Source organism: Homalodisca vitripennis, chromosome 1, assembly GCF_021130785.1.
Source record: "Homalodisca vitripennis isolate AUS2020 chromosome 1, UT_GWSS_2.1, whole genome shotgun sequence".
Lineage (NCBI taxonomy): Eukaryota > Metazoa > Arthropoda > Insecta > Hemiptera > Cicadellidae > Homalodisca > Homalodisca vitripennis.
This window is the reverse complement of record NC_060207.1, coordinates 21,615,150-21,638,396: the sequence shown is the minus strand read 5'-3', so window position 1 is coordinate 21,638,396 and position 23,247 is coordinate 21,615,150. Positions and strand designations below refer to the sequence as shown.

At 32.5% G+C, this 23,247-nt stretch overlaps 1 protein-coding gene across 6 annotated transcripts in view; it reads right to left on the bottom strand.

The window, feature by feature from the left end:
- The window catches only part of LOC124358031 (MOG interacting and ectopic P-granules protein 1), a 50,877-nt gene that overhangs the window by 3,505 nt on the left and 24,125 nt on the right, over positions 1 to 23,247 (bottom strand). For 3 of the 6 annotated variants that reach the window (XM_046810308.1, XM_046810298.1, XM_046810317.1), the window contains exons 5-12: positions 17,433 to 17,709; positions 16,097 to 16,185; positions 13,140 to 13,166; positions 10,736 to 10,792; positions 8,776 to 9,018; positions 6,770 to 6,997; positions 5,462 to 5,674; positions 3,676 to 3,783 (exon numbers count right to left, since the gene is read on the bottom strand). In XM_046810308.1, the coding sequence (XP_046666264.1) occupies positions 3,676 to 3,783; positions 5,462 to 5,674; positions 6,770 to 6,997; positions 8,776 to 9,018; positions 10,736 to 10,792; positions 13,140 to 13,166; positions 16,097 to 16,185; positions 17,433 to 17,709 (1,242 nt within the window). The remainder of the gene's footprint in view (positions 1 to 3,675; positions 3,784 to 5,461; positions 5,675 to 6,769; positions 6,998 to 8,775; positions 9,019 to 10,735; positions 10,793 to 13,139; positions 13,167 to 16,096; positions 16,186 to 17,432; positions 17,710 to 23,247) is intronic. The other 3 variants (XM_046810333.1, XM_046810325.1, XM_046810342.1) reach the window with 3 other exon arrangements.

Below are 23,247 nucleotides of genomic sequence, written 5' to 3'. Positions count from 1 at the left end.
TGCAATGTAAGGCAAGCCAAGCGAGCTCATTATGGTAATAAAGTTAAGAATGCTTATAGATAAACCTAAAGCAATCTGGTCAATTGTAAAAGAAACCATAGGTGCTAATGAATGTTTCCTCTGTTAATAAGGTTGATGTAAATTTAACTAGTAGTGGTTTTAATAATTTTTTCGTAAGTAAAGTTGAGTCTATTGTCCAAGAAGTGCCTCAGCAAATACATGATATGTCATACTATCTTGATAAGTTAAGATTAACAAGTGTCATTAAAGGTAATAATGTAAATTTAACTTTTTCATTTGGCTGTGTTAGTGTTGAACAGGTTCATAAAGCTATTTTATCTTTGAGTAATAGTTCATGTTTAGATGTATACAATCTCAACTCTCATGTTTTAAAATTGGGCATCACCATTTATTGCTGAAATTTTGTCATATTGTTTAATATCTGTATTGAAGGGTGTATTGTCCCACAATGTCTTAAGTTAGTGAAGGTTGTTCCCTTGCATAAGAAGGGCTCAACAGGTGACTATGTTAATTATCGTCCCGTGTCAATAGTACCTGTTGTATCTAAGGTTTTTGAAGTTCTTTTAAATAACCAAGTAATTAATTATTTTGAACATAATAATCTTTTTCCAATAGTCAGTATGGCTTTAGACCAGGGAAGAGTACCAGTATGGCGTTAGTCGATTATGTGAAGGAGTGTACAATTAATGTGGACGCAAGAAAATTTGTGGTTGGTAGTTTTTTACGATATGTCGAAGGCCTTTGACACTATTGATCATGTGATACTTTTAAATAAACTCAAATTTTATGGATTTGATGAAAAGTCTGTTAAACTTGTTCATTCATATTTATCTGATAGGTTTTCAATCTGTGTTTTATAATGGTTACTTCTCTCAATACTTGGAAGTAATTACAGGTGTGCCACAAGGGTCAATATTAGGACCAACTATGTTTATGTTTATATTAATGACTTGCCCTCTGCCCTTAATAATGTTTGTGTATCATCTTTTATGTATGCAGATGACTTAGCAATACAAATTAGTTGTTTCAAATATAAATCTAGTAAATCAAATAATGTCTCATTTTAACTCTGTAGCTGAGGGGATTGGACTGCGGCCAATGGTTTATGTCTAAATAAAGATAAAACTCAATGTATTAAATTTAGTTTGAGTAACTCTATTGATGTCAATGATATAAAGTTTTTTGGGTGTGTTGTTGCAGTCAAATATTAAATGGGAGGCTCATATTGTAAATGTCTGTAATAATATTTCTAAAGGTACCTTTATGATTAGAAGACTGAAACAATATGTAACTCTAGATGTATTATTGTCAGTATATTATGCATACATTACAAAGTCATTTATCTTATGGAATCATTGTTTGGGGGCTGTGATAGTAATAAAAAAAAACTTTTAATCTTGCAAAAGAGAGTTTTAAGAATGATGTGCAATGCTAGCTGTAGGACTCACTGTAAGCCTTTATTTAAAGATTTAGGTATTCTGACTGTTACATCATTGTATATACTACAGTTATTATTGCATGTTAGGATAAATTTAAATGTTTTACCTACAAATAGTTCAATTCATGATCATGATACTAGACAAAGAAACTTGCTTAGGAATCAGGCAATGCAATTACCAAGCAACCATTAAATCAACATATGAAATGGGGATTAAAATTTATAATATGTTACCTAGGGAAATTAAATGTTAGATGACAATAAATTTAAAATTAAGCTTAAGTCATTGTTGATTGAATTAAGTATCTATGATGTAAAAGAGTTCATTTTATATTGTACTAATTATTAAATATATTTATTAGTATCACTGTTTTAAATATTGACGATGTCATACATGTATACAATGTGTGTTATGGCAATAAAGAATTTGACTTTGACTTTGACATAGCCAGGGTTTAAGCTGCGATTGCATTTCCCATATTTTCGAGAAGACCCAAGAAATGTTAGAAAAGCTCTTGTAAAATTGAGACAAAAGCAGGAGAGAACAACTAATCTCTAAAAGTATACAGCATTTAAAAAATCAGTTTTACAGCATTAAAACTCCTGTTTTCAATTATTCTATAAGATAAAATATAAAATATTCGACACCACGACGAACCATGTACTTGGAAAGTTCCCGTCTACTCTCGGATCAAAAAGTATAGATATCCGAATTTGAAAGTTAACTACTAACTAATAGATGTAAAATGACAAGAATTAAATTAAAATTTAGCTTGTTTATTTGTGCGTCTAGACATATAAATAAAATTATTCACAAACAATATCTTAGTTTTGCGTTTGTAAGAATGAAAAAGTACCAGTTTTTGACGTTTTACTACTAAGCTGCATTTTCGAAAATTAATTAATCATAGTTAAACCTGCTATTGGTGGTCCAAAGCCCGTATAAGAAAATATTATGATAAATGCCAAATATATTAAAACAATACTTAATTTATTACAGTTTCCTCTTGCAGTCAATTACGCGAGCGGGTTGCGCACGATGTGAGAGTAGTGTCCAACGAACGCCCATGCTTTGTTGCTATGAAAGCAATGCTGGTGCACCGTGGCTGACTTCCAAACGAACGAAAACAAACGTTTCACCCTTCATTTTTGAAATTATGTTATAGTCAGATTTTATTTGGAATGACGAGACATTCGTCAAGTTAATTATAACTAATTTAAGCATTTAATAGACAGGGATTCGGTTTAAACATTGGTGTTTACAAAACACTTTTACTGAAAAAAAAAGGAAGCCAGCGTTTTATTATATTAAAATCATTTTTATATCTTGTATTATAGGGATTGTATTTTAGAGCACACACTAAACTTTTTGGGATTTGTTTTTAATAAGATGCAGTAAAATATATATTTATTATTTACCATCAATATTTCTAAACTTTTAAAATATTCTTTTACATGATCATATGCTTTAGTTTCAACATTGTTCTAATTGCTCGTTTTTGAAGGATTAAAATCTTAACCAAATTATTATCACAAGTTCCACCACTTACACATAAATTAAAAGCAATATGGGTGTGTATATAAGCATAATAGATAATTTTTAATATGCGCAAGTTACATAAGTATGATATTCTTTATATATACATATATATATATTCCAGAATAAATTTGCTTTGATAAAGTTTGTATATGTATGTCCCAATGTAAAATATTACCAACTTGTAATCCCAAATATTTTGTATTGAACATTGACTGAGATGATACACTTTAATAAAAATGTTTGATTCAATTGTAATTCTATACCGTTTTGTTTCAACACTAATAAAATTACATTTAAAAATACAATATTACTTAGGAAATATTCTTGAATGTTTTAAAGTTGAATTTGGGTGATTTTTTTTTCTATTTCATTATGACTTTTTGTTGAAACGATCAAGTTGGAGTCGTCGCAAAAATGACTCTCTAATAATTACTATTTCTAAGATTATGAACTGAATGACTCTCTAATAATTACTATTTCTAAGATTATGAACTGAACGGCTGTGAGTTGTTGAATTTTAGAATTTCTTTACATAATATAGATAATAAATGGTTATGTTAATAGTAATAATCATTATGAACGAGAGAAATACATAGTGTAAAAAAACTAATTGAATCTAATACTGATCTGCCTAAGAGAATACACAATACTATAGGAGATAATACAACAAATTTACCTTTTTCTGTGGATTTCGATTAGAGCCAGTTGGTTTTGTCTTGGTCCTTGCTGGCTGAGGTATGATCGTAATCTCGTCATTTATTTTTAAGGGTTTTAGCATATCCCCCTAAAATCAAAATGTTTGTGTTATTCAAAGCAACCAGTTTTATATATGTTATACAATGTTTTCATAGCTTACTTAAGCTATTCTTGAAAATCAAATATTCTTATGATAGGGAACATTTATATCTTTAAAGAATTATAATCTAAATTAAATCATTATCAGACCACACTGGGTGAAGAAATGAACAAAAAAGAACAGTAAAATGTATGTATATAATAATAAACCTTTTTAACACGTTTTAAACTTTTTTATTTTCGTACAATGTACATTTCGAATTCTGGGAATTCATCTTCAGGTATACCTGAATACCACAATACCTGAAGATGAATTCCCAGAACTCGAAATGTACATTGTATGAAAATAAAAGTTTAAAAAGGTTTATTATTATATACATATTTATCAAACACTTTTCGAGGCTAAATCCCTAAAACAAAATGTAATTACGTCCATTGCTAATGTAATTACACTCAATTGCACGAGTTCTAGAATTTACTTGGATTGTATGAAATCTGAAACCAGACCTTACACAGCAGTACGATAGAACCTTGATAGCAAGAGTCTCAAAAGTATTTAGAAATTTCTTGTTAGCGAAAAACTCTTCTAGTTGAGGTTAGTGCTATCAAGGCTGAATTGACATAAAGTCAAACTATTGAGGTCACACTGGTTTATCTAAAACCCTTCAATAGCAGGTGCATTTTGGATTAAGTGTTGTAGGAACAACCTGAGTTTGTTCTTGTACAATAGGGCCACTGATTGGCAAGTTTTTATCACACCACTACCTACCCTATTTAATAATACACTTTTCACACCTTGAAATACATTTTTCTTCATTCTTACACCAGTTATACTGAACCCATCTCTACTTTTTTACAGCGCTGTGTTATTTATTTGGATATGGAATTATTTGGCAATATAAGTTTCTTTAGGATCTTCTTCTACGCTATTAGCCACTTTTTGTTTGAACTCAACAGTTTGTGGAATAATTTTACGTTTTAGAGACATGTTTTGTTCCAAAAAATATCACAACAATACAAAAAACAGCAAATAAACTAAAACAGATATAAATCACTGCACAGCTAAGGCAACAAGAACGTGACAGCAGACGTGTTAATTAATTAGTCAATTAATTGATACTATAGAATGCGGTAATTACTCATTTACAGTGTCTGAGGAAGGGAGGTTATGTCTGAACCTGTGCCCAAGATGTTGTTTTCCTCAAGACATGTATCACTCACCGTGAGAAATATTCACTAGAAAGAAGAATTCATGCCATAAATGTTTTAATATGTGAAATGACGTACTACTGAGGTTAAGCTTTTACTACAAACGTTCAGTTAAGCAAAAAAAAACTTTCTATAGAGAGTTGATGTTTTGACCTACAGTGGAAAAAAATTCAAGCTATTGAGGTTCATAAACAAACTTTCATACTATAAAGAAATTTTTCACCCTAAGTGTTTTGACGATTTCAAAGAGGTTAGAAAAATACATTTGTTATCAAAGAAAGTCATGTTATTGGAGGTTGTGTTAGCAAGAGTCTACTATAAAAAGAGTCTCTATAACATATGTATGTTATCAAGTTAAAGGAAAGACAGAACAATACAACCGAGACTGAAAAAAGAGAATTCAATTCTTGTCTATGATCCGCTTGGTAATAATGCTATGAGCAAGTTGCTTTATTAACCTGAGAACTAGTAGAGGGCTGAGCACTGGTGGAGGGTTTCTTGTCCATGACCCGCTTCGCAACCACACTATGGGCTGAGTACACATGGTTCTCAAACTGCTTGTACATGCCGAAGGTAGCCGTACAGACAGTGCACTTGTACGAGAGGTGAGCTGGCTTGAGAGACATATTGTGGTCACGAGCTACGTGGTTAAGAAGCTTCCATTGATACACCTGTAACATAAAAAATCAATCAGTTTATTTCCTGCAATTGGCCAAATTTACATGTCACTAGAATAATTGCATCTAGTAATAACTAGATGAGTAAGGTACACTGAAAATTAGATTCAATTTAATCAAAATAAACATCAAAAGTAACTTTAGTATAAAACCATGTGTGGTTCAAAAGGCCTTGAAATACCTATTGTGGCATGGTATTGAAACTATGTGTGGTTACATTTTACCTTAGAATTTTTAAACCTTTTTAGTTTTGTTCTAATGCACAATAGTTGAAAAAGAACACTGGTAAAAGTTTACTTCAGCAGCCACAACCTCAATGTTCTTCATATACCTTGTCCATACTATTTGGGTCTACATATTATGAGCTATACTATAGAACCATTTATGTTGAATAACAAAGACAACTTATATTGGAAAGTACGTACTGTTTATAATTGTGAATCCTGAGCCATAATCCGAGAGCCAATTTACATTGCATAAGTACACAACTTAGTTTCTCTTGAAATCAATAAGATATTGCTCCTAAGAAAAACATTTATTTTTCTTAGGAACTAGCAGCTCTAGTTTTGTGAACTCCAAAATAGGATGGTATCAAAAGAGTTAAAAATATGAAATTACATTTTTCAGAAATATTTCTTAGCTTTATACACCAATTCTTAGATATGTAAATATATGTTAAATCAGCGTCAGCTAACCTATACAGAACCTTAAAATGGTGATTTTGTCTCTTTATCCAGTTGTTTTATTATGATACAACTATTATTTTTAAAGTGCCTGATGGTCAGTATGAAATGTAAATGTAAATGAAAAAAATGAAATGTAAATGTAACTGGAAAAACATAATATAAGAAATAACTATTGTTTCATAATTTTAACCTCCATAGTTTTGGGTGCCCCTCATATCAACCTCGACCAAAACTAGTATAATGGAAAATGAAAATTATCTCCCAGAAATTTCATCACAAGGGTGATTGTAGTGGGCACATTTTTATGAAATCTATCTAATAATTGCAATGAATAAAAAGAAAGAATAAATGACCATCGTAATACATCTCATGGTATCCTTAAGATAGCAAATATGGCACGTACCCTGCCACAGACAGGACAACGGCCACCATCCTTGCCCTTGTTGGCGGCCTCCTGCATGCTACTGGTGACCAAGCCATGGCTGCCCAGCAGATGGCGCTCAAGGCCCTGGTCTGTGAAGAAACGGAACTGGCACTTCTGACAATTGAGTGGTGGCCGGTTGTAGATCATCTTGGGATGGATCTTCACCTTGTGTATCCACTGCATGTGGTTCCGCAGCTGTTCCAGATCCTATAACACAAAACTACTCAGTGACTACCACCAGAAATGAAAACTAGTTGGAGAATGCTGTATTTAATCTACGTTTAACGAAATCAACCTGTGGAATCAAATCAAATGTAATCATCAAATTGTGTAATTTGAAAAGCTATGACCAGTTATTATTTAATGTTTAAATTTTACTTTTGTTAGAGAAAAATCAGGCTCAAAAATAAGATAATAAACTTTTACCAGAAAGTAATAAAACATAATTCTATATTTTTCATTATTAGTGTTCACAAAGTAAAAAATGTTGTTTGATTAGATTTTCGGAATTAAATAATTAATTATTACAACAAAGTAGGAACTGTAAAGTACAGGTTATGAAAGTATTCACAGTCTGTCAACAAAGAAATAACTAGCTAATTAAAATCAACGTCATTACTGAATTATCTGATTCTTCCTTTAATTAATGTTAACCATTTTAATTTTTGGAATATGTCACTTAAACCTGAAGACTAGACCGTAATCTATGAATGCTGATCCTATGCCACTGAACAGTGCTCTAGTTGCCACCAAAAGCTGGTTTGGTAGCTGGTGGCATACCTCCCTGCACCTTGACAAATGTGCAAGTCCAGGATATTATTCACAGGTTATTTTTTTTACAAACATGGGGAGGTCTAGAGAGATTGCACTCAATGGATGTTCTTGTAGGTCAGCACAGAAAATCCAACACATATAACCAGAGATTGCCAATCAAGCTCCGGCCCAATCACCTTATTTGTTACCATCTACCTGAACTTTCAATTTGTTTGGATTCTAAATTGTATTTTAGTACTATAATATTTAATTATTATACTTATCGAATTTATAAAGTTTGAATAATTTTAGTTAACCACCTTTATTGCAAAATAATTTTGATTACTAAGTAGTACTAAGTACTCAACCCCAGCTGGTTTATACCTGGCAATTGAACCTAGATTAGGTTCTACAAAACCTACTCGTAGCATTCACCTGACAACCCAATTTAAGTCCAGGACCATCACATCAATGACCGATATATTGTGGTAACAGAATTGATCAATCAACTGAGAAGGGTGACTGATCAACTATGTAGAACAGGACCATCACATCAATGACCGATATATTGTGGTAACAGAATTGATCAATCAACTGAGAAGGGTGACTGATCAACTATGTAGAACAGGACCATCACATCAATGACCGATATATTGTGGTAACAGAATTGATCAATCAACTGAGAAGGGTGACTGATCAACTATGTAGAACAGGACCATCACATCAATGACCGATATATTGTGGTAACAGAATTGATCAATCAACTGAGAAGGGTGACTGATCAACTATGTAGAACAGGACCATCACATCAATGACCGATATATTGTGGTAACAGAATTGATCAATCAACTGAGAAGGGTGACTGATCAACTATGTAGAACAGGACCATCACATCAATGACCGATATATTGTGGTAACAGAATTTATCAATCAACTGAGAAGGGTGACTGATCAACTATGTAGAACAGGACCATCACATCAATGACCGATATATTGTGGTAACAGAATTTATCAATCAACTGAGAAGGGTGACTGAGTGGTTGGGGCTCTCATAGTGTTTAAGAATGTTACAAACCTCAACACTTTTTAATCATTGTAACATTGTATGATCAATTCTACCGATTTCAAAACAATTATTGTACACTGATGTATGTGTTCCTCGATTTCAAACTGGACTTTCAATGCCCTTTGGAACTTCAATGTTGAAATGCCTAGGTAAAAATGATAGGTACCTTGATGTAGCCGTCGCAGATCTCACAGATGACGAAGGTGGCCTTGCTCCCACCAGCAGGGCGGCCAGGTTTGTTGGTAGGGGGAGATGGATGTGAGGGGGCTGGAGGTGGGGGTGCCTGGCGAGGCAGAGGAGTAATGGAGATGCTGGGCTGCTGTAACAGCTTGGCTGTCGTCGCTCCCACTGCAGGCACTGACGCCGCCGCCGCCGCTGCTGCTGCCTTGCTGGCCACTGCAGCCGCATTCTAAAACACAAACAAAAATCTTTCACTCTAAAACAGTTCTCACAACAATTTTATTTTCCTGTTTCTTCACGAACAATGGAATTTAGGGCTGTAAGCAATAATTTTATTATATTTATACAACAAGTGCTATTAAAAATAATGAATAAAACCTCGCAAATTAAAAAATACAGACAGAAGCCTGAGAGTATAAGACAGAAAGACTATAACTCAGGTAACCATACAATTTTGAAGTGTTAAAATACTTCAAGCATTGTACGAGAACACTAACATGATAATACTTAGCTACAACAATCTGTGCCATTGGAAACACTATTAATCCTTTGAAAAGTGTGGTATTTGATAATCAAATGAGTATGCACAGAAATAGTCTGGTGCCATATGAGGAAGCATTGAAATTGTTGTTGGCTACTAATGAGAACTAACAGTGTTTTTAGTGAAATCTAGCAGAGTCTTTAAACTCATTCAGTTAACTGGCAGTGGTGCTGAAGAAATCCTAGTTCTGTATGGTGGTGGTATCTAGCTATTTTACGTATTACATTTTCGCGCACTTGGGTCTTCTCAAAGGTTTATAACTGATCAAACATAATTTCAGTGCTGGTGTCAGAGATTCTTTATTGATAATCTTTAAGATAACAAGTAGCATCAATGAAAATAAGAAGATTGAATAAGTCAAGAAAATGCACAAGAATGTGCTATAACAAATTTAAATCATCACCTGACCTTTCCCATTAGTAATATATCGTCGATCACAGTGTTCCTCGCCACTACAGGGAGTATGTAAATTGATGAACCACATGGAGTGAATAAATATAACTATGAAACAAATGTTTATTAATATTAGTTTATGAAAATAATAGATATGCTACATATGGTACCCCATGTAACTCTGGTCTCTCATTTGTTATGTAATTACTTTTAAAACTGAATGAATGTGAGTTGTTGCACAGAATTATCAGGAATGATATCCTGAATTACTTATAACTGGAAATATTTATTATTTTTATATATTTTCTCTAAATTAATGATCTCTCAACAAATCATTGTAAACATTGGTAAAGGTACAAACTTCAATATGGACTATATTATAGTTATTTTAAAAGTTTGTACTAGTAAATTCATCTGATTGGAGTTTTGAACTATCTGTCCTGATACTCTCCATACTTTCACTTTGATAGCTTTATATAATAAAAAATAATAAATTCAAACCAAGCCTGAAACAATGCAATAAATGAGTCCAACAAGTTACTAAACTTTAAGTCAAACAACACAAAAAATTATTAATAACAACATTTATATATTAACATAATCCCAAAACATCATTTTGTACTAAATGGTGCACCCATCTTCAGTTTTTAGGTAGTTAAGTGTAATAACTGTGTATTATCGTTATAAATAATTACAAGAATTTCCTCCTGAACCTGTTCGAATTAACCGGATGTTCGGATTAAACTTGTTTGGATTAGCGGAACTCCACTGTACAAGCAAACTATTCAGTTGCATGTGTACCTGTGCAGGTAGAACGGGAGATGGAGCTGAACCCAGTCTGTGACTATCGTTCGCTAAGAAAACGTTATTAGCTTGTAACGTTAGGTTGCCCAGGCACCTATATTAATTAGTATTTACACTGTCAGATGTGTACTATAAGGTTTAATATTAGAGCTGTATGTTAGAGCACTGGTTATGTTAGTACAAGCAAACTGTTCAGTTGCATGTGTACCTGTGCAGGTAGAACGAGAGATGGAGCTGAGCCCAGTCCGCGACTGTGGTTGCTCACCTGTACAAACATCATTGTTACAGTTACTCGTAACACAGCTCAACCGACAATCAAGAGTATAGCCTGGACTGCTAAAGATGTTCTTTCACCTCAACTTATTTTTAGAGTTCCATCAAATTGAAAAAACAGGGTATCCAGAAATCTTAAGATTACTCCAGGCTAAGATTGCTGTCCTTGATTACACTGAAGATGGATGACAAGCTAATAAACATGGATGAAACTGAACCGCAGATAATGTGAAGAATGGTCGCCTATATCATAATATCAGAGTGTTTATTTTATATGCTTATAACTGTCAAACACCACGTCAACATTCAATTTTTAAGATAAAAAAAGTTACAATATTTCAAAGGCAGAAACTTAGTTTAGGAACACAATCTAAGCCTTCTTATAAGTGTGTTCAGCAAATGAAACACTGCATCACAATATTACTCCTTGGTATGTAGAGTAAACTGTTCAAATACAGTAAATTATTTATAAGAATATCAAATCAAATCTAAGGCATGTCAACACGACAAATCGGAGTACAAGAGTAATGTGATAAGAGTTCTTCAATTCTATATCAGACAAAAAGCCGTCACCAACAGCTGGCTCTCCTTGAATGAAACAGGCTTTTTGTTTTAGTTTTGTACAAAAGAAGTATAGCTAGGCTGCAGCTGATGCAGACAATGATGGTATCAGTATTTTACTTTTGTTGCTCAGCCTATAGAAACATATTGATTGAGGATGCATCAATAATCCACAGAATACAAAATACTACCATTTGCTTTGAGTTCAACTTGAGGAATAATCTTGTGTCTTCCTATTGAATTACTGCTAATATGTTTCCAATGGAAACAATGTGCATGGTATTCACAAACTGTGTGATTTACATGTAAGTAACACTTGGGGAGCCCCAGTGTACTGACACGAGACTGTGAGAAGCTCACATACCGCGAGGAAGACTCCATGTGAAGCATCAGTCAGGACAAGCAGACAAGCAGCTTCAGTTGCCCAGAGTATGGCTGGGATTCGGCAAGAGGAATATCTCTTATTTTGGCTTTAAATTGTACAATTTAGAAGGGGACAAGAAATATCTTAAACCATCGCAGTTAAATGATTGTTTGTGGCATTAAGTTTAGAATTATTTTTAAAAGTTAAGTGACAGTTACTCCTTGTTAATGTAGTTTTACTCATTTAAATTAAATATTTTAGGACTGATTGTAGTTCATTGTTATTAATTACTTGGTGTGAGTTGTACTGAAAAGCAGTTCTACTGAAAAAACTCGAAAAACAATAAGTATTCTTATTTTATTATTTGTAGCAATCAGAAAAAATAATAATAAGAGAATTTATCTCTTAAAACATAGTGTTTGATTATTTTATCACTAAAAATGTCAAATTTCCAGATAAATCCTCTCACCTTCACAAACCTTCTACCATCAAACACAAACTTTAAACAAAGAAATTGTTGCTGTATCAACTAAGTTTTGATCACTACTGTATCTATTTAAACTGTAAATTCTTGATTGCAATTTTCATCCAAATATTGGAGATATAAATTCGAGATTTAGTTCCAGAAAGCAACACATGTTTACTAAAACTTGATAATTCTTAATATATACACCCTATTTCTATCTGTCATGTTAATTTTAAAATCAGAACTATTTGAATCGGAGAGAGAAAAGATCTTTAAAAATTGGTTCCAACGCATGCACACGCACACACTAGCGTATCATCATAGAGAATATTTTGAAAAATTATAAAACTTATTTTGTACTTAAATTCTTGTATTTTCATCCTTAGTGCAGAAACAAAAATATTGACTAACATGATGCTGAGTACGTTGAGACTACAAAAAAAAGTTGTAGACAAGTGTTGCAGTGTTCTGCCAGTTATTCAGCACCATACATCTTTGATCTCTTTCCAATAAATATTTCACTGTTTATAGTGATTAACATTTTATTATTTAACATACAACATCCAATGTCTTACATTAAGTAAAATAAACAGATATTTGAACATTTAACAGAAGTAAAAACAGCATGCACTGTGATACACTATAACAAGAGGAAAATTAACTCCACTCACAGCAACTGTAGTAAAACTGTAAAACTGTTATGTCTTTACAACAATTAACAAGGTAAATATATATACCTAACCAACATAAGAAGCGACCTCATTCAAATTGTCTTTTTTTAATAGACAAAACTTCATGCTTAAGTTAAAGTAAAGAAGCCAGACACTGAACTTTCTTGGATATATTAAATATACAAGATAATTAGCATTATAGGATGCACTGCTGAGCTGACATGCGATAGATAAAACTATTATGCAACATCAGTATAAAGTGGAATCAAGTGCTTACCATTTGCTGATAAAGGGACATTTGATCCTTTAGAACAAACCGAAAACACATTAGCTTTCCTGTATATTCTTGGAATTATTACTAGGAAACTGGTTTTTTAACATTCCAAGTACAAAATTGGGGAACGAATTTCAGTCTAATGGCATTCAAATAATATTGACTTGTTAAATGATCACATCTATAATTCTTCAATTAGATATTAATGTTACAAATTTTAAAATCCTAAAATTCTTCAATATCCCGATTGGTATTTTCAAGTTAACAATCCAGAACAGAGATAGAAGAAGTTACCTCCTCCAGGTAAACACACATTTGTTGTACACATAATTTATTTGTAGTTCAACATTGCCCTCCCTACATTTAGCCTTTTCACTGAAACTATGTTTCATCTAATTCACTTTTTGCTCTCATTATAAAAATTAATTTTGCTTCCATAAACAATTAATTTTCCACAGGAACACATTATAATAAACATGAATGATTCAGCCTTTTTACAAACTCCTGACTATCTGGAAAAGTACGAACTATATTGTGGGTTAACCATGGAGACCCACCAAATTTGAAATTCAACAAATACATAATATCATATACTGAAACACGACTATTAAGATAAAAATCAGGTCTTGATACGAGATCAAATTGGACAAACAATAAAAGAAGCATTTCTGATTTTCCTCTTTGTGAACATTATTTAACATGATGAAGTGTTTTCCAATTTACTGACAAACAGGAAGAAAATTTTTTAACACTAAACCTAGCTAAGAGGATTCTAATGCATTCTGGCGGAAGTACAATGGTTACTGCTAAATATAAAACCAAGTCACAAACAAAATTTCAAGAATTCCTCATAATTTCCCCATCATTTTCACATACGAGGTATGGCTATTAAATAACAGGACTGATATTATAAAAAAATTTATTTTCATTTTAAACATAATTACTTATTATCACCTTCAATATACACCCCTTCTCTATCTCTGCAACGCTCCATGTGAATTTTCCATTGTTGGAAACAATGCTGAAAGTTATCTTCTGTCAACTCTTTCAGGAGTCTTGCCACTTTTTCTTGAACAGCTTCTACGGATTCAAATCTCGTACCTTTCAATGCAGATTTCACCTTAGGGAAAAGATAAAAGTCGCATGGTGCTAGGTCTGGCGAGCAAGGTGGATGTTCTAACACTGGGATGCTGTACTTGGTCTAGCTTGACAGATAACGCGGAATGAGCTGGCGCATTGTCTTGGTGCAAAATCCATGATTTGTCCTTCCACATTTCGGGTCGTTTTTTTCTTACTCTTTCACGTAGTTTATTAAGTACCTCAAGATGGTAATGTTGATTAATTGTTTGACCTTCAGGAACCCAGTGAAGGTACACAATCCCACGAATGTCGAAAAAAACAATCATCACTGCTTTAAATTTTGACTTGCTCATTCTTGCTTTTTTGGCTCTCGGTGAAGTTGAGGTCTTCCAATGCATGGATTGGCGCTTCGTTTCTGGATCATAAGTAAAAAACCACGATTCATCACATGTTATTATTCTTTCCAATAAATTTGGGTCATTTTCAATGGCATTCAAAGTGTCAGTACAAACATTTTTACGAGCTGCTTGTTGATCAATCTTAAGAATTTTTGGTACAGTACCATTTTTGCACACACTTTTCAAATTGTCATATAAAATTTGTCGTAAACATTCTTTATCAATGCCTACAGATTCAGCAACTGCACGAATGCTTAATCGTCGGTCAGACCGAATCAAATTAGCAACTTTTTCGACATGTTTTTGATGTTGAAGGACGACCTGGCCGCGAATCATCTTCCACGTCTTGTCGACCATCTTGAAAACGCTTAAACCATTCAAAAACACGAGTCCGCGATAAACATTCACTGACATACACTTCTTTTAGTAAATTATAGGTTTCGGTAGCAGTTTTTCCAAGTTTAACGTGAAATTTAATAACAATTCGTTGCTCTATTATTACGCTAACCATTTTTCCGGCAAAACAAAATAACAACACTTGCATAAATGAAGGTTATGACAACGATGTCGTTTACAGAAACGAGACTAACTGCATTCTGAAGAGGAAGTCTCAAACTACACAGCTGTTGGTCATTGTTGGTTGGCGCATGCGCACTCGTTCCACTGCAGCGTCAGTCCCGTTATTTAATAGCCATACCTCGTATACAATTGAAAATAAACTATGAGTACAGTTTTGTATTCTTTCTGTTTATTTTGTTATAATTTGAAAAAACTTAAGAATCATTGCAACACTTTTTATAGTGCTCCCTTTTTTTTAAAAATCCATGGCTTTATTAGACCATTATGTGTAAATTATTTCAAATGTACATTTTATCAATTATGTAATTTTTTTTATTTTGTATATATATATTATGTATGTAAAAAGTAGTATGTTTGTTTACAAAAACTTAAAATTATATTTTTAACAAGTACTGCTTATATATTTTGATACTCTCATAGTAAGATGAGATCCTTCTGGGCCAGTCAGGGAAAGCAGGTTAAGCTTACAGTAAACCCTTTATTCTGCATTATTCAGGCAGCATGTACAATTTGATTGTACAATAGTAATAATGAATATATATTTGCTTTCACTTTATTAATAAGACTGAAAAGAAGCACATGCAACCATTTTCATCTTTTACTTGCATGCTATAAATTTCATACTAAGATGAATTTACTGGAAACAAGTATATGGCAATATAAATGCCCAATAACATTTTTTAATTTTGTTTAGAAAGGTGTTTTCTAGAATTTAAGTACAACTAGATTAATTAATTTTTGATGAGTTGTCATATACCAATATGAGTTTAAAAATAAATATTTTAACTAGTTAAAATATTAGATTCTAAATTTGTTTAAATAAAACTTATATGACGTTAGCTTGAACATTTTAAAAGTGGTTCTGTGTAAAATCAACTTGTAGCGACGATTTGATGTACATACCTGATACAGCTGAGTGCCTGCAAGCTGGTACGACGCAGGCAGCAACACCTGCGGCTGAGCATTAGATCCAGATGGCCGGTAAATCATTCCTTCAAATAAACACATACTTGTTACTTGGTTGTTGTAGTAGTAGAAATTGCACACATCTTTCTAGGAACATGAACTGATCTAGTACATAAGAAATACAAAAATGTATGTGATAGTTGACATGATACGTTAATATGGTCTACAAAAACACTCAGGTATCAGAATGTTTCATAAAATACACAATTAATCATACAAATAACTACTTTTCACATGATATCATTCATAAAGTTTGCAAAACAAAAGTTGATGTTCTTTATGGTCTAATAATTTATGTACATCATGTTCTCTGTGATATATATTTAACAATGTCATTTACAATTTTTAGACTATTACAGTTTGGAAATGAGAATTAAAGTTTTTCAATAAAAAACCAGTATAACTCCATGCCAATAAACAGTTAATACCAACAACATACTACGGAATTTTTATAAAATTATTACTGTCAAGTTGGATATAAAGAAAATAACACTAAATGTTATGTAACATATGCTGCTATTACAATAAATCTTCAAAAGTGTTTCAAATGTTAAACTGTATTAAATTAATAAAATAGGAGTCAAATTAGTTCATAAAAGTGTTTCAAGATTGAAATTTTATCAACTCAATAAAAGGGTAGTATCGAATTAGTTACACTTCCTTAAATCTGTTGAATAATGCCGATATCTCATTATTCCATTTGTTCTGTTGTTTGGAAGACGTTTTGAAGAAAAATTATATATAATATGTTGCATTTACAGCATTAGTAAAGGTACAATTATTCCAAATAATTACTACCAGTAGACCTAAAATACTAAACCACTATAGGGTGTTACACATGCCAATTCTAGGGTTAAGTATCTAGTTTTTGAGAATTAGTCTAAAGTCAAATTAACATTCCATCTTGGTACAACCAGTATCTTACCAAGAAGACACACAAAAAGAGAAAAGACAATATATTATTGTCCCAGATATTATTCTTCAAAATTCATAAAAATTCACTAAATATGGTAAAAGAAAAGATTAAAAATTTCTTACAGCCTACATTACAGTATATCTATTAAGCAAGCAGCAAACTCCTATTGCATAATTATTTTATTTCAAAATCACCTCATGAATGAATAGGGTAATACAAAGAATTCAACAAAACTAAGAAATGTTTCCAAATTAAATGCAATAATTCTGAATGATTACTTTGCAACCAATAATGCTTTATATAAAAAACCCTATGGATAAATTAATTATGCAATATTGCTGCAGTATAAAATCTCACCTGGTCGCATTTGAGCAGCCATAGCCTTCTGCTGAGCAGCAAGGGCTGGTGAGCGCATGTCGCCCAAATACCTGTTGATCATCTGCGGCCGACCACGTCCTCGGATGAGACCTGGAGGGGTCGGGGCTGGTACGAGCTTGGGTAAGAGAGGATGACCCGGTCCCTGCTTCAGTCCTGACATTGCTGCCTGGTACACGGGCGTGCCCGGCGACATGGTGGGTCGGTTACGAGACACCCGTGGAATCTTAGCAGGAGGCTCAAAGTCTAATGGTGGCTCCTAAACCATTCAATATACACTATTAATTTTATATCGAGGCAGAAGATTTAACTAAATCCTAAAATGACATTTAAATATATGACACTAACAAGTGCTGGGACTTGTTTCTGTATAAATATTAATATATGTTGATCAATTGCATCCAATAATGGTCTGAGATACTAATAAACATCACTTTCTTTAAATAAATGTTTTAATCGTTTTATAACAATTCGAGACGTCAGAACCAGAGGGTTCTATCTGCATTTTAACAAATTTTACAGTAGAGCGTTTTAAAGTTTAAGACCTTCTGCAGGGCAACTTTATATTGTACTGAAAGAAATTCTAGGTTATAAATAATCAACAGTTTGTTAGTGTTTACAAAAACCCCAGTTTATTGAAATATTAGTAAAATACAATTTTTTAGGCATTTTTAAACAAAACAAAACGTGCAGATGGAACCTTTTGTCCCTGAGTACAAATCAATATTTAAAGTCCAAAAGGTCCTTAATTCAAAACTGTATTTAAATAGTCTACATCAACTGTAGGCATCCATTTCATCATAGATTTTATGTCTTTAATCTTGTCTGAAGGTAATTTCTTCCTGTCTCGCACTACGTTTGCTCCCCAGAGAATTCTCGGCAGAGTAGTTGTTGCTCGTCCTGTAGATCTGTTCGACTTATTTTTTTTCACCAAGTTAATGCAGTTCCAAGGTTCCAAAGGATCATGGCTGGTTTTAAACTTTACTGATAGTAAATTAGATTGGCAAAATTGAAGTTGGCACACTTTAGTATAAGGGCAATCTTGATACGCAAGGTTCTTGCTTTGTGCTTGGAAGTCGAAGAAGTCATTTGTCAACATTTGGATTACTGAATAAGGTGACTTTTTATTAGATGCGATGATTACTCTTAAAAGAGAAACAGGGGACCAAACCTCAGTTACTTTGAGTGCCTTTTCAATGTTGGAATGCACATTATCTACTTCCTGTATGCATGAATGGCCTGGAGTAGAATATTTCATTGTTACTCGTTCAATGTGTTTATTTTTTGCCATAAATAAAGAAATGGCATATGAAATGACAGAGTTTCTGTTTTGGGGAACACAACTGTCACTCCACAAAATATAATCTTTAACATCTGGAAACGCTGAACTTATTTTTTCCATTATTTTTACCACTGCACTGGCAATATCATTCCCAGAACGACCACAAAGCGCTTCATGCCAAAATGCGCAATAGCCTTTTTTGTCTTTTGAGCAATGTGCAGTTAAGTTGTATACGTTCAACTTTCTTTTGTAAAAGGTTAAGAAAAAGGTTTGGTGAAAGAATACAATCCTCTTCGCTGTTACTGTCGTCAGGTGAAGGTATATATTCATCATCACTATTGATGTTTTCTATTGACAAACTATCATTTAAACTGTCATCAATCCATTTATTTATGATATCACCATCCATTTTAATATGTTTACAAACACACAATGAAATTACTTTTAACACATTAACACGACAACATAACCTTACCAGCAGTGAAACAATACTATTCCCAGCTGATGCAGATAGAACTGTCTGGTTCTCAAGTTTGCCAACTTATGCAGATGGAACTAAATTTCCCTGCTTGTAAAATATTAACTGTTCATAATTACACAAAGATTGTGTTATATATTAGTACAAAAAGGCTTAATGTACACATTAATACAATAAAATGAAAAAATCAAAAAAATTGCAGATGGAACCCTCTGGTTCTGACGTCTCGAATTTATGGATCTGTCAACAAACTAATAATTATTTAATAAGTGAGTTGTTTTTTTAAACTTGAAAATACTAGAAAGGTTTTTTAAGAGAGAAGATAAGTACGAGTAATGTATATAAACTTTTTAGTTTGTAAGGTTTATGAAAGACAATTAAGGTAAATGACATTTTTTATGTATAAAATTAAATTTTCTTAAGAAAAATTATTTAAAATGTCATTTTCGTAAATTAAAATTTTAAAACTAACTTCCTTAAATTATACAATAATAATAGTTTTGCAAGTGTCATATTTGATTCCCAGATCCATTGTTTTGTTACAGCCATAAACATGCAAACAAAAATTTAAGAATGTTCTATTCTTTGCGAACATTCCCAAGAAACATTTTGGGAGACATTTGAACACTTACTTGTGTTAGGATATTATTAAGTGATAAAAAAAAAAAAAAAAAAAAAAAAAAAAAAAAAAAAAAAAAAACTGCTTGGAAACAAACAAGTGAGTTAAAAGAAAACCTGATGAATTGCTGGAACAATAAAATTAATTTTCAGAATTACTTCTATGGTCTGTGGTATTGTAAGTATAAGTTTTCATTTTCTAAACTGCACTGTGTTAAATATAAATATATACACATCTTTTCGTGTTTTTCCTCATCCACGTTACGTTTTGTCATTGGTAATTCAGGCGTAAATCTTCCAGTATATGCTGAATAAGAGTGACACTTCTTCATAGAAAAAAGTGAGACTATTCCCCAACCATGTTCTCGTATGTTCAATGATCAGTTTCCAATTCTTACAAATCTTTAATTTAATTATTCAATTAATTCTGTTAACACTTTCAACAAACAACAATTTACTATACCACTCACTACTTTAGGCTCGGGCATAAACCTTTTTATTTATATGAAAAATATATGTAACAACAACTTTTTAGTGTAGTATTTCTTAAAAGGGCTGAAACAGTAAAAGTATTTAGTTGCCGTTGACCTTTTGCCCAATTTAAAAACATTATTTTTGTAGCAATAACAGTTTTTCTATTACAATAAGCTATGATTTGGTGCATTGCACTTGGTGCATTGACAAAGAAAAATGTTAAAAACCACAGCTCTTTTTAGTAATTATATTAGTGCATTTCTTTCAATACCTATTGTACCATATTTGTATTTCTTCATGTTTTGTTTTCTGCATCACAACGCTGTCATTAAAGTCATTGACGGGCAAACCTCTAACTTTATGAGTAAAATTTTTGTAACAGTTGATTTTTAAGGTGGTGATTTTATCTACTCAAATAACGATTCTAATATCAATGATCAATGTTGGGGTAGTTTAAACGGAATGTATTTTTTATTGGGAATTTGAAATTAAAACCAAAAGTGTTCATAGTAAAAATAACTAAAAACGATATTTCTACCACCAATAAAATTAAATTTAGGAATAAAGACATTTTGAACTGTATCAATCTTCTTATTCTAATTGCTTATCTCTCTCAAATTTGGAAAGCTATGAAGTGTGAATTATTTCTAAATATGTAAACTCTTATGTTAGTATATAAATACTCGACTGAATTATCATTACAAAATGTTGTCTTACATTTATATATTACTTTACAAGTATAAAAATCGGTTGCCAAGCTACAGCAATGCGCATACTAAATCCACCAGTGACTCATATCTTGTTGTTTTAGTTTCAACAAATAAAAACTGTTTTACTTTACAGGAATAGGTATGAAGTAATATGGAACATAAATTTGTAAATAGTGTATAGTGGTTTTGTCTGGAAGGATTGGAGAAGGAAAAAAGGAATACCTTGACAAAGATAATCTGGTCTGGTAAACAAATGGTTCCTTGATGGAAGGTACACCTAGTTATGGGATATATAGTGTATCTTTCAGAACAGCTGTAGGCAAAAGGTGGGAGATCACTGTTAGGCTGAAATCCATTCAATTTTAGTCTAAACCAGTGGAAGATTAACAAAGAATTGGATCAATGGATTGTGATTCTATCTGATCTAAGCAGACCTATATATTTTCGTTAACTTGTAAAAATTTACTTCAAGGCTGGTATGGGAATGTTTGAAGAGTATCCATTCTAGATAGCCATAATTCAGTACACCTCAGTTGGGTATCTATAGACATTTCGATTTTAAAAGCAATGAACACTATGTCATATTGGTGAGAAATGGCTCGAAGAAACACTCTTTCGGACCTGAAGCAGGTTGTGTATATGTATATATTTTAACTGCTTACCAAGTCAGTAAAGTTCAGAGATTAGCACTACCACAGGTAACAAGAGTTTCTCTGTGCAACCATTTGGCAAGATACTTATTAGAAGCACTAACGTCCAGTTCACTAACTGGCTGGTGAAGTTAAGTATACACAGTTTGAAACAGGTCATCTATCTTGTAGCTTTTTGGCAACTTTGATAATTCTTTTGTACACCTGTATAATATCTTATATATTTTTCCACAGTGTATTATATTTTTATCAAGTTATAAATTCTGGATCTTTTAGAATTTCTATAATATTTATTTTTTCAAAAACACTTTGTTTTCAAACATGAGAAATCTATATTTAAATATTTTTGTACAAATTCCTACGAAATCACTAGCTTTTGCAGATTAACCAAAGATAATGATTTATTATCGCTAATTATTCTAGTACTGCATATTTAGACAAAAAATATATTCGGACTGTACCCCTACATGATGGTATGTATGGTAATTTATTAATTAAAAACACCTCAAAAACTTACAAAAATAGGTTTGCTTGCTAGTAAAGAAGTTACTTATATGAGCAGCTAGAGGATTAACCTGTTGGATCCCGTAGCCGCACAGTTGCGACTGAGGCAAGTGTGCAGTCGTGGCCCGTTGCCGTACTGTTGCGGCCGCGCGCAGAGCGTTTTATTTTTTGCGTTTTCTTCAACTCAATTCGCTAAATTAAATGACGTTCAATATACCGGGTTACTCGGGAGAACACTGGCTTTCTCGTGAGGTATATTTTGTTTCGCGCTACGATACTTGGCAGCCTGTTTTTACTCTAAACGTCGAGGCGTTTCAGCCGGTTGCTGTTGTTTGTACACAATAATTATGGCTTCGCGTAAGCATGAGTTGTTTGATCAAGATATTAATGAATTATTGGGCAGTGAGTTTAGTGAACTATCTGATAGTGACGACGAAAGTGATGTGGATATTTTCAGTCGTGTAAGAAGTGGTGATTTTATTTTTAGTGAACTAGTTCGTGATGCAGACTTCAACCACGATTTAGGTTATCTCGATAAACCAGTACCAGGACCATCAGGTGATACTGTTTATTCTAATAATCGTCCAAATAAGCCTACTTTGGATAGTGTTGACTTGGTAATAAACGAGGTAGTTCAAAATTATAATCCCAGAAATGACTTTACTGGTAATGAAGGAACTGAATGTAGGCCTAACCCCAAACGTAGAAAGCTACCTCCAATTACCTATCCCTGGGTGAATGATACCAACTTTATTCCGCACATATTTCCATTTGACAGCTCAAAATCTGGAATAAATGCTGATTCTGGAATAAGTAAGGAATCTACAAACCTAGATTTTTTCCTAGTTTGTTTATCCTAGTCTTATTGATTTATAAAAAATAAACTTACACTTGGAATCAAAATATATATATATATATATATATATATATATATATATATAAATTTAAATATGTATATTTGAATTTAGAAATATCAATAATATGAAATAAATAAACATAAAAATAAAACTTACGAGTATATGATTATGCAGATGCAAAAAATAACTATAATGCAAAGTAGTAACCAAGTGCCAGAAAAAAC